The sequence below is a fragment of the Strongyloides ratti genome, assembly GCF_001040885.1.
Source record: "Strongyloides ratti genome assembly S_ratti_ED321, chromosome : 2".
Taxonomy (NCBI): Eukaryota; Metazoa; Nematoda; class Chromadorea; order Rhabditida; family Strongyloididae; genus Strongyloides; species Strongyloides ratti.
In genome coordinates, this window is record NC_037308.1 from 1,743,960 (window position 1) to 1,757,225 (window position 13,266).

At 23.4% G+C, this 13,266-nt stretch overlaps 4 protein-coding genes across 4 annotated transcripts; 3 read left to right on the forward strand and 1 right to left on the reverse strand.

Moving 5' to 3' along the window:
• Positions 1-1,066: 1,066 nt before the first annotated feature.
• SRAE_2000052300 (LD44138p) lies at positions 1,067-2,664 on the forward strand (the record flags this gene model as incomplete). The annotated part of the gene is made up of 2 exons (XM_024651364.1): positions 1,067-2,269; positions 2,326-2,664. The coding sequence occupies 2 exons, from the start codon at positions 1,067-1,069 to the stop codon at positions 2,662-2,664; spliced, it is 1,542 nt and encodes a 513-aa protein (XP_024505048.1).
• A 3,228-nt stretch (positions 2,665-5,892) lies between these two features.
• SRAE_2000052400 (Alpha crystallin/Hsp20 domain and HSP20-like chaperone domain-containing protein) lies at positions 5,893-9,265 on the forward strand (the record flags this gene model as incomplete). Its single annotated transcript, XM_024651365.1, has 3 exons — positions 5,893-5,967; positions 6,018-8,840; positions 8,903-9,265. The coding sequence occupies 3 exons, from the start codon at positions 5,893-5,895 to the stop codon at positions 9,263-9,265; spliced, it is 3,261 nt and encodes a 1,086-aa protein (XP_024505049.1).
• Positions 9,266-10,216: 951 nt separating this feature from the next.
• SRAE_2000052500 (CAP domain-containing protein) lies at positions 10,217-10,945 on the reverse strand (the record flags this gene model as incomplete). The annotated part of the gene is made up of 3 exons (XM_024651366.1): positions 10,217-10,633; positions 10,682-10,767; positions 10,822-10,945. 3 exons carry the CDS (start codon positions 10,943-10,945, stop codon positions 10,217-10,219), a joined length of 627 nt encoding a protein of 208 aa, XP_024505050.1.
• A 605-nt stretch (positions 10,946-11,550) lies between these two features.
• Positions 11,551-12,762, forward strand: SRAE_2000052600 (Sas10 C-terminal domain-containing protein; the record flags this gene model as incomplete). The annotated part of the gene is made up of 3 exons (XM_024651367.1): positions 11,551-11,979; positions 12,028-12,134; positions 12,171-12,762. 3 exons carry the CDS (start codon positions 11,551-11,553, stop codon positions 12,760-12,762), a joined length of 1,128 nt encoding a protein of 375 aa, XP_024505051.1.
• Positions 12,763-13,266: the final 504 nt, after the last annotated feature.

Sequence of the window (13,266 nt, forward strand, 5' to 3'; positions counted from 1 at the left end):
TATTATTTCGTAATAATTTTTTTTTCTTTGATAGAAAAAAAAAAAAAATAAAAGTTGTGTGTAATTTTCTACTTAGCTGCATAGAAGGATTACAAAATGTAATCATAGTTTTAAAGATTTTTTTTTTTTTTTTCAAAAGGCTGTGTAAGATATTTAAAAACATTTATAGTTGCAGTCTCTTGAAACTAGATCACAAAACCTTATTAAATATTATATATCTATAATTAAATTTAGAAGTTTAATATTTTTCATTGATTAACAATTTTCTTAAAGCAAATATATAATTTAATTTTAATCCACATATTCTACACATGAATGACAATGTGTTAGTATTTCCGTAAAACTTTTAAAGTACCATTATATTCACATTTATTTATATATATATATATATCTAAGTATACATATGTGTATATATTCTTTATTTTCTTCTGCGTGATCATACTTATTATATTTATATATATATATTTGTGATCGGCTAAAGAATAGGGTAAAAATAAATTATTTAAAAAACTTTCTTTTTTTTTTTTGATATATTAATTAAAAAAAATTACTAATATTTGTGTACTTTTAAATAATTTGTTTCTTTATATATATATATATGTAACAATATGTATCATAAAATTATTAAAATATATTATTATTACTTTAAACAAACAATTCTTTTTTACCATTTTGCCATATAACTATAATCATAGAGAAGATGATATTTTTCTGTCATTCTCATCACATGCTTAAATCACCATATAAACAAAATATCATAGATTATTATTTTGTTATCAATTTTTCTTTTCCATTTTCTGATAATATATATGTAGCTTATCAAAAAGTTTATATAATATTATATATCATATATAAACATGTAGCGTATTCACATTTTGATGTATCATCATCGTAATTTATTTATATATATTATATCTCTATGGTTTTATATTTCTGCTTTTTACGTTTTTTATATATATATATATATTGTCGTTATCAATATATACATATATATTTTTTTAAAAAAAAAATAAATAACCTTTTTATCAATGAATATTTTTTAGTATTTAAAAATTTTTTTAGAATTATGTTACCACCGCCACCAATAGCACCTAAACCAAAGAATGACAGGGGTTCTGCAATTTCTCCTGGTTTTAGAAATCGACCTGTCAGTAATAGTTTTAACAATGCTAAGATGCTTTTTAATAATTTATCACAGCCACAAACTAGAACAACACTTACAAATGCAATAAAATCACCTATTGTCCAAAAAGCTGTTATACCTAGTGTTCAGAATAGTCAGGTTCGAGAGTCTGTTACTATGACTAGTAATAATACAACTACAAGTATTAATGGAGGAGAAAAAGTGGCGAAAGACGATAAATTTAAACAACAATTAGCTGATATTATCAAACATTTTGATAAGTCACCAGCTATTATTTCATCTAATACTAAAAACTCTTTAAAGTCCAGTTTAAAATCTACAAATGTTACGGCTAATAATTATAATCATTCAATAACACCAGAACCATTAGATCCATTTAATTATACAAATATTAACAATATTAATTCTAATATTTTTTCTCAAAATCAAAATACTAATAATAGTATGCTTACAAAAAAAGATACCACCTCATTAACAATAGATGATATATTATTTGGTGAGGTTGGACAAAATAAAAAAATTGCACCAAATAGACCACCACCACCAAAAAAGAAAAATGATCTTGGTACATCATTATCATATTCTAGTGATTTAGATTGTTATGATCAACAACATCAAAATTTATATTATCAGGAACAACATAATGATTATCATACAACATTACAAGAAGAATTTAATCCATACTGTCCATCAAAAAAATATGGTCCTGGTCTTGCAGCATTAGAAAAAAATTTACGTAATTCACCAGATATTCATTTAACAGAACCATATGCTATAGCTATATATCCATATAAACCTAATCATTTTGATGAAATACCATGTGAGGTTAATGATATAATAATACTTATAAAAGAAATAGATGAATATTGGGTTGAGGGAAAAAATTATAGAACAGGTGTTACTGGTATTATTCCACTTAATTATTTACAAATAAAATTACCATTAGCACCAGTTACAACATCAGAAAGTCCCTACTATTCATCTGGATATGGTTCATCATCTTCATTATCACCAAAAAATTTTGATACATCTGGGAAATCTGGTGATAATAATAAGACTAGTAATAATGTTATTCTTTGTACAGCTATATATGATTATGATAGTGGTATTGAAGGTGATTTAAAAGTATGTTTATTATTAATATTTATATATATATATTTATATATTTTATATTATTTTAGTTTTCTGCCGGTGATATAATTGTTATTCATGAACGACTTAATGATGATTGGTTACGTGGGCAGTTAGGAAAAGTAATAGGAATATTTCCTATTTCTTATGTAAATATACAAAATCTTGATTCAATTCCATTTTGTAGTGGTAAAGTAATAGTACCATCAAATGATGGTAATAATTATGTAAAAGCATTATATGAATATAATAGTCTTATTGAGGGAGACCTAACTTTTAGTTCAGGTGATCTTATTAAAATTATTGAAAAAATTAGTGATGACTGGATTCGTGGTGAATTGAATGGAATAGTTGGTTTAGTTCCAATGACATATGTTGAAAAAGTGTAAAAAAAAAAAGTATGCTCCGCAATTAATGATATTATTGAGTAGTAAAAAGATAATTTAAAATTTTCAATGGGAATTTTTTTTAGCGGGTGCTAGTAAATGGAAATATTTTTTTGATTTTAATTTAAATTATAATTTAAAATTTTATTAAAGTTGTTACTTTGTTCTTATATTTTTTTTTACAAATTAACAAAAATAAATGTAAGATTCAATTTATTTTAATTTATTTTCTTTTCCGTTTAATTAATTTAATTTCAACAATAAATTAACTAAGTATATATTTATAAAAATTATGGAGAATGAAGTACAATAAAAAAATTAGTTTTATATTATGTTATATAACATTTAATTTATAAATTTAAGGATATTTGTAAAGGAACTTCAAAACTTGTTTTTTAAAATAAATGTACGAAAATAATTTTTTTAAAAAACATTTTGGTAGCATTATAAATGATTAAATTAACATTAAATTATTTTCTGTTCATATATATTTATGTAAACAAAAAAAATGGATTATTCATGTATATTTTATTTTGTAGAAATTGTGTTCTAAATTTATAACAAAAAATAATTATTAAAATTGTTGTTTGCTTGTTTTAATAGAAGAATACTATTTAATAAAAAATAAATAAAACGCATAGTTTTACTTTTTAATAAAACACATTTCATTTTATAAAAAATCAATTTTTGTTCTATAATATTTTAATATTAATTTTTTTATTAACGATAAAAATTGAAATATTGAAATATATTGTATGTTGTAATTTGAAGTGTTTTTAACTAAATAGAAAAAAACTTTTATCATCAAGTTTTTTTTTCCTTTGAATTATAATAATGTTTTAAAATTTGTGATAATTCTTTTATAAATAAATATAGAAAACTTTTTAAAAGAGTAAAATAATTTTTTTTTTTTTGAAATTCTAAAAAAGTAGAATTATGTATATTCAACTTTTAAATATTTATTTTTTGAATAAAATTATATATTATCTATCCAAAAAAAAGCAACTTTAAAATAAAAAACTATTTTTTAAAATTTTATTTTAACATTAAAAGGATAAAAAAAATTTTTTAATGACAAGATAGATGAAATCAAATATCATAAAATTAAATAAAACTACTTTTAAACAGTTCACATATAAAAAATATAAATAAATAATTAGAAGAATTTTAAAAATTGTGTAAGATTATTTTTAAAAAAAAAATCATTGAAAATGTGATTCTATAATGAGTTCTTATAACAAATATTTTTCAAACAACGTTTGCAACATTCTTCTAAATAAAACAATTAACAAGTGGTTTCAATGAAAGATAAAGAAAACTTTGAAGCATAAGATGTCAAAGATCAAGAACAGTATTCTAATTATAAAATAGGATATAAACATTTACAAATAAAATTTGAAAAAATATATGCTTTTTAATTTTTTATTAAAGTGAGTAATAAGTAAACAATTTCAGATTTATCAACAAGATTGATAAAGTGATAGGACAAAAAATTATTAATTCTTGTTCGTATATATTTGCATATATGACTGTCTGTTATGAATTTTAAATAAGTAGATTTTATTATTATCATCTTAACAATTTTGTTTATTTCTTTCTAAAGTTGATTTTTGATTTATATATTTTAATTGCTTGAAAATTTAAATTAGATTCATTTTTACAATCTAAAAATAAGTGTTTTATTACTGTTCATAATTTCTGTAGAAAAAATAATATTTATTTATAAATATAATTGATGTACTTATAACACATTATTATAAATTTTAAAATAAATATTTTCAATATATAATAATAATTATTAATCTCTCAATAAAATAATTTTATTTATTCAAAAGTTCTTTCATAATAATAGTGCAAAAACATTTCTATAGTAAATTGTTTCCAATTGATAAAAGATAAATAAATTTTTATTTTTCAATAATTGTAAAATTAAATTAAAATAAGAAGACTAAATTGAAACTATGAAACATTTAAAATTTCATTTATCGTAATGATAAAGAAATTTTTTACGAAATAAATTGCTAATAAATGAATCATTATTCCGTTAAATGATTAATCTTTAAATACAACAACAAAACATTTTTAAAATTTTTTTTTGTTATAATTATAAAATTAAAATATTATAAAAAAAAATGTACATAGTATTTGGTATATCTTTATATATATTCATACAACATTTTTTTTTCCAATAAATCAAAATTTTACTTTTTTTTTTATCTAAAAAATATTATAATTCTGAATGGTGGTATATATGTTTCATTAAAAATATAATTAATAAAAATATGTATACAAATAAGAAGTTTTATTGTATAAAAGTATAATGTATTTGATTATAAAAATATACATATATTATGTATCATTTTACATATAAACTTTGAAATGAAAATACCATTGATATAACTGTTACATTGAGGTATGCGTCAAAAGGCAACATACCATGATTCCATGTACATATCAATGATAACTATGGAGAGACAAAAATTTTATTTAGAATGTATCAAATACCGTTTATGATTAATAATTTCTTCCAAGAATTAGGTAGTCCACCTTTTCTTCCTTTTTTTTTATAAGGATAAAAAATTTTTTAAATCAAAATGTTATGAATAATTCTTTTCGATGGTTTTGTATCTTTTTTCTTCAGAAGACAGGTAAAAAAAAAAATTTTTACATAGAAAGTTTTTAAAAAGTATGCGTATACCATATATACATTTTCGGGGAATTAGTAATAACGTTACTTTTCTTCTAAATGTAATTTGGATATAAAAATAGAAAATTTTTCTTTCATTCAACCATTTTTGGAATTATTTCAGCAATATTTTTCATATATTTTTGATATTTATAGTATACAATTTTATTATTTCTATTTTTACATACCATTTATTAAACATCTTTTTTAAAAATCTTTTTATTACTAATAAATGTTTCTTTATACCGCTTTTGTATAAAAAAAAATACTATTGCAGAAAGATGATATCATTGTATTATTAACAAAAGTTATTATACATATATAAATGTATATATTTTTTTTTTAATTATTGAAAATATATAAATGATAATATTTAAGTTTCTTTATATTAGTTTCATTTAAAAAAATATTTTTACTAAAAAAATTTTTACTGTTTATTTATGAATCTTATTATTAGGATATATTTTATATTAAATTTTTTATTAAAAAATCTCAATTATTTAGTAATTTTTTTTTTCAGATAAATTACCTGCGCTTTCATTTTAATGATGTCTCACCCAAAACTTTTTGAAGACAAGGAATACTGTCATTCTAGAAAAGAACTTTACATGGATTCTACTGTAAGTTTTTTTTTTATTAAAAAAGTATAATATTTAAAAATTATTATTAGGGCCAGTATCGTCCAAGACAATCAAAATCTCTTGGAAGACCATTTGAAACAACAACTTATTATACTAATGAATCACGTCAATGGCACTCAGCTGGTAGCTCCCGTTTAGATGTAAGCAAAGAAGGTTTTAACACTTTCACTGTTGATCCTGTCCATAATATTAAAACACCAATCACAAAAAATTGCCCTGTTATCACTACTAACACTACATTACAACCTAGATCAGAGTATAAAATAAGATGTCATGATCCTAATTTTCCAACTAAACCTAAATCCCTTTCTGAGACTGGTGAGATAACTATTGATAAGGATATTATTTATGATGGTAAAGAACAACAAGAAAAAGTTTTACTTATTGAAGATAATTATAATAATACTCGTGTTGTTACTCCAGCTCCTAGAGAAAGATCATTATCCAGAAGTTCTGTTTCATCATCTAACTCATCTGATCAAAAATATTATAGAAGAAGTGATGTTATTTATAATAATCCTAATCAAAAAACTATTAATCAACAACCTGTTGAAAAAAAAATTATTTCTTCACCACCACCACCTCCACCTATAAAAAATTACAAACATATTAATAAATTTATATCAAAAAGTTATTCTCCAATTGAAAGAAAAGGAGAATCACCAACACTTATTTGTCAATGTCCACAACCAGCACAAGTTAAACAACCTAAGATATATGGTATTCCTGAAAAAAAAATTGTTGATGTTCCTACAAAAATTGTTCATGAACATATTAGACCTCAACCTTCTATTCCACAAGATACTCCTACTGATCAAGTTATAAAAAAACGTCCAATATCTTCACATCGTTCATCTTCCTATTCACCTGTTCCAAGTAAAGGTGAAACACCACAAAAAGTTACCTGTAATGATAGAATTATTTATTGTGATCAGGTACCAAAAAAAATTTCTCAGATACCAACAAAAGTAGTATCAAAAACACCATGTCAAGTTCCACAACAAATTTCAAATCATGTTGAGGTTAAAAAAACAAAAACATCTTCTCCACCAATTCCTCAACAAATTCCAAATCAAGTTACTACAAAAACTTTATATCAAGTACCAGAACAATATAAAATTTCAACAAAAACTCCATGTCAAGTATCAAAGTCATTTGAAAGTAAACCAATAAAGCCTTCAACACCAATTCCTACTCAAGAAGTTATATTAACTAAAAGATTTGATAAATCTCCTATTGCTAGATCTAAATCAACAACACCAGTAATTTCCCAAGAACCTCCAATTAAAGTAGTAACAGAACATATACAGGGACAATATAAAGTACCTAGTCATACTTTAACTAAAAGTCCAATTAATCAAAATAATACAAAACATTATAAATGTCGATCAACAACACCAGTACCATCACAAATTTATAGACCAATAAAATGTAATACAAAAGATATTCCTACAAGAAGACCTACTGAAGAACAACATTATTATCATATTCCAGAAAGACCAATATCAAATGTTTCACAAAAACATCATGATAATAATATTCCTATATCACAAAATCATTATGATACTACATCATCATATCCATCTAAATCACCAGTCCATTCACAATCACCCCATCATTATTATATTCCACATATTGCCCAAAAAAAAGAATACCATCAAATACCTAGTCAAAATGAGTATAAAAAATCATATATCTCTCAACAACCATACTCATCACAATCTCCTTCTTATCCTATACAATATTCACAAGAAATTCCTATTGATTCTTATTTACAGCAACAACCAAAACATAGAAAAATTAGAGTTGAAGAACCTCGTCATGATTCTATTACACCAGTAGTTGAAATAACAAAATCAACACCTGTACGTCAATCTATAACACCACTTCCTCTTCCAGAAGTTTATAAATCAACACCTGTACATAAAAGTAATGTATCACAAACTTTAGCACCAGTTTCTGCTACAGATGTTATTCCATTACCTGGACCACAACAATTTACTGGAGAATCAAAATATGCTGCATTACCAAAATCAAAATTAACATATAGTAAACTTAAAGATGGAAAAATTATTCATGAAATTGAAGAAGTTCAAAATGGAAATTTAGACAATAATCAAATAAAATTAGATCAAAATAATAATACACATAAATCAAATTATATTATATCTCAATCTAATCAAAAGATTTATGAAAAAAAACCTGATGATCAATCTATTGTACCATATCAAGTATATCCTAAATATTCTCCAACTGATAAAAAAGAAACAACTGGACATAAATATGGTATTTATGATGCAACAAAATATTCTACACAATATGAATTAAGTCCAAGTAAAGAATTAAAAAGTATTCCATTATCAATAGGAAGTGTAAAACAATATAAATCACATCAGGATACAATAATACCAAATAAAAATAATCAATATAAATCATATGAAAAAGATCATGATATAACTTATACAACTAGAGATACCCCAATTCATCAAGTTAAAGAACCAAAAACAAATTATTATACTAATGAACCAAGAAAAACATACTATACAAAAGAACCAACAAAATATTATCGTCAAAGATCCCCATCATCAAAAAAAGTTATTGAGGAAGAATATACAAGACATTATAAAAAAACTGAAACAACTGATGAATTTATAAGAGAAATAACACCAGAACCACATTATGAAGGAGATATTAAAGAATATAATGGATATTATAAAAAACCAACAGGATTACCTAATGTTGGTGTAACAACACATTACTCAAAACAACAACCATCAAGACCTATCTCTGAAGGTACAATTCTTTTTGAGGATTCATCTGATACTGAACATCATCCAAAAACAAAATCTTTCGTATGTTTTTATTATTAAATTTATATATAATATAAAAAAAATTATTTTTTTTAATATTTTAGAAAACATTTAAAAAAACAGAAAGAAGACCAGGATCACCAGAAAGATTAGTTGATGAGGGAACTATTTTATCAACTCCTGATGGTTTTAAAATAATTCTCGATACCAGTCATTTTCATTCTAATGACGTCAAAATAACTAAATATGATCATACCCTTCAACTTGAGGGTAAACATTATGAAGTTGATCGAGATACTAATGATACTGTTACAAGAAGTTTTGTTAGAAAATATTCTATACCATCAGATATTGATATGGATAGTATTACAGCTACTGTTGATGGAAAAGGAATCATGACAATTGTTGGTTATTATAAAAAAAGTGAACATCACTATGATCAAAGAAGTCTTGTCTATAAACTTTAATATGAATTTTTTTTTTTAGCTTTCTGAATCAAACAAATAATTTTTGAATGCTTTTTTATAAATTGTACTTTTGGTAAATTATGTTTTTTTTTTATATAAGTAATGTCTTTTAAAAATAAATATATAGCTTTTATTTAATTGAAATTTATAATTATTTGTATTTTATAATAATATCATTTATATAATTATTAATATTTATAAATATTATATGTTTGGTTACATTAATTGTAAATTTATTTTTTACAGAAAGAAAAAATAACTAATTTTATTATCAAAAAAAAGTATAATATTATTTTTTGAGTAATACTTTTTTTATATTTATATATATAAGAACAATTTTTTTATGAAATAAAAGTTTTAAAATCAAAAAATTTATTATTTAGAAAAATTAAAGATTTAAAATAATATTTTTTATCAAAATGATATAATAAAAATTATAAAAAAAAATACTTTTTTCTCTGTGTATATTTATAATATTTCAAAAAATATCAAAAGAATGAGTGAGACCATATACTGCCGGCACTTGAAATCCAACGCCTCGCGTGCGCCATCCGGTCACTGTCATAGCGCGGAGACTTTTGCCTGCTCCCTCACGGGCCTGAGCCATCCATCTCTCTTTATAAGTCAGAGAACTGACTACGACCGGTCATCAGGAGGTTCCCCAACTGATGGCCTATCGACGCTACGCTTGACACGGACGCTCGGTCAACGACACCAGACAGACAAGTGTTAATCCGACAGGCAGACCTTCCTCATCCTAAGCCACCTAGAAGCTGGTTTACAAGAGCCTGCCACGACTCCCGGCGACCACACTCTTTTTAAAAAATGTATTATAATTAAAATAAAAAATTATTAACATTATTTTATAAAACACAAATAAATTGATAAAAATTTATATTTTTTATAAAAAAAAAAAATATTAATGAACAAATTCAATATTATGAATTTTAATTAATTTTTCTTTGATTTTGGTTTTAAAACATTTGCTTTAAAAGCACCTTCTCCTGTTCTAAAAGGTGCAAATTTGCAAACAACAAAAACTTTTTGTGCTCCTTGTGCAAAACCACATCCCATAGCAGTGAATTCTTTCCATACAATCATAGCAAAATGTTTTGAAGCATTTGTATAGTAATCATATGTATAATCATGATTTTTTTCTTCTTCATACCATTTTTTAATGGCATCTTTATATTCATTAATTGGGAATGATTGATAACTAGTTGTGTAATCTCTGTTATAATCATATTTTTCTTTATTTTCTTTGGCACATTCATCAGCCCATCTTTGAGCAGCTTTAACGGCATTGTCGTCTAATTTTAAAGGTTTGACTTGATGAATTTTACGCCTATTATTTACTTGTTTTAAAAACTAATAAAAAAAAAATTATAAAATATATATAAATATAAATAAATTTACCAAATCATTTAATTTTTTGGAATCAATTTTTATACGTTTAGATGGTAATAATGTTGTTGCCTTGGTTGTTGCTTTAGTTGTATAAACTTTATATTTGAAAATAAAGTTTGTCATTTCTGAAATTGAATTAAAATGCATACCTTCATAGACATATTTTAATTGACCATTTATTCTTTTAATACAATAATTATATGTAAATCCATTAATTATTATTGTTGGAATAATAAGAAGAATAATTAAAAGACTACCAAAATTGAAATACATTTTTTTCACTTACGATTTGATAATTTTTTGAATCTTTTTCTTATTTTATAATAATTAAGTGTTTACATAATGTAATAGTAATAATTTTAAATTATATTTAATTTAGATTGCTGAAATAACATGGTTACATGTTATATTATTGTTATTATTAAAAACAATTGTCTTTTTTTAATTTTTTTATATTTTATCCTTACATTGAATAAATATTTTTTTTAGGATATCTTTTTAAAGAAATTAAAAATATTTATTTAATAAATGTTTACAATAAGTTTTATGTAAATAATTTTGTTCAATGCCATTGTTTCATAATTATAGAAGGTCGATTTTTAAAAAAATAAAAATATTTTATACTTTATTTAAGATATTTATACATATAAAAAAACAGTTTTATTATATCATCAATGTTAGTTAAATATTGTTTTTTTTTGTAGTAAATTATTATCTTTTATGTTATTTTTTGATAACTTACTATAATACTGTAGTAAAAAGATATGTATATATTTCCTACAGCGAACGTTTTTAAAAAAATAAATACATGTGGTAAAGTGTCAATCACTGGCAACTAATATTTTTATCATAATATTTTTTAATTATTTTCCTTGAAAATGCCTCCAAAACGACAAAGAAAGCCTCTTGGAAAAACTAAAAATAAGCAAGAAGTAGAAACAGTTTTTCATTTATCTGGTGACGAGGATGAAGATGAAACTAAGCTTATTGAGAGAACTGAATACAAGGATAGGATTCCAGAAACTTTGGAGCTCGATTTAATGGAATCAAGGACAACTGCTGAGAATTTATCTAAAAATATTATGATTTTTTCAGATTATGATAGTGAGGAAAGTGAAGATGAAGAAGTAGGTATTAAGTCCAAACAATCTTTATCAAATTTAAAAAACAATGCTAGTGTTACTCCTCTAACTAAAACTTTAGAAAACGATAATAGTAAAATTGAACTTGATTCAGAGAATCTTTCCAATATATCTCTTGAAGCATTGGAACACATGAAATCAAATGCCAAGGAATATGTGGAACATGTATGTTTATATATAAATTTATTTTTTTTTAATTTAAATTCTTTATAGATAAATTATATTAACAATCTAGAACCAGTATTCAATCATTTTCTTGAGAAATTTCCATCAACAAGCCAATTACATAAACTTTTTTCCCATTGCTACCACTTATCTATGTATGTTCGAAGTTTAAGTATGTTTGAATTGTTCAGAACAACTAATAATATGTCCAGTGTCATCGAAGATAAGGATAAAAAAACAATTATATTTGTAAAAAATTTTATGGATGTTGTATGTGATCAATTTCCCGAGATAGAGGAAATAATAACTTTATTAGATGATGAAACAGGAAATAAAGATGATTTAAAAGATATGTATGAAACTCTTGCTTCAGCTAATTGTGAGAAAATTATTGATATCTTAAATAATTTGGATGAAGATCATACAGAAGATGTTAGTAAGAAGGATGATTCTGAAGATGATCAATTAATGACAGACAGTGATGATGAATATGATGAAAACGTACTTAGAGATTTAAGAAGAGAAGATGACGTTGATAATAATGATGAGGTAGTAGAAACTCCTATTGAAAGAAGATTGGATCAGACAATAATTGACAATAAAGGTTATGTTCCAACAAGTAAAAAGAAAAAGAAAACTCCTGGAGTTAAAAGACGTCATCAATTTCAGAAAGCCTCTATCCGAAATAAATCTAATGGTCCTGGTGTCAGAAGGGAGATACCTAAACAAGATGGAGAAGCTCGAGGAATTAGAATTAATGTTGTTAAAAGTAGAAAGTTTTAGATATTTAACTTTAAATTGTTGTTGTTTTGTTTTTCTTTATATGTATTTTAAATGTATATAAACTTAGTAAATTCAATATAGTTTTGTTATAATCTATTGCAATACAAAAAAATTTTTTGGACTTCGCATAGCTTAGGTCTAAATGAAAAATGAAATGAAACAAGTCACTTGTACCCTATAACTCCATAACTACTAGCTAACCAAATAAAAGGGTTAACATCTGTATCCATATTTTAAGTTACCTGTATTCAACTACATTCAAAAAATAAATGTTTGCTGTACCAAATACATAGCTTAAGTAAATGAGTATTTAGAATTTTAAAGTTAAATGTGTTAGACATCTTTATATTTTTTAATTATTGTTCATGTTGAAAACAATTTCTATTTTTTCTGTCATAGTTAAGAACAATTCTTGATATTTTCATCCGCTTAATTTATTGTAATCATTCTTTATATCGTATTAAGGATTAAAAATATAAATGAATATTGAAAAAAGGCCTTTAA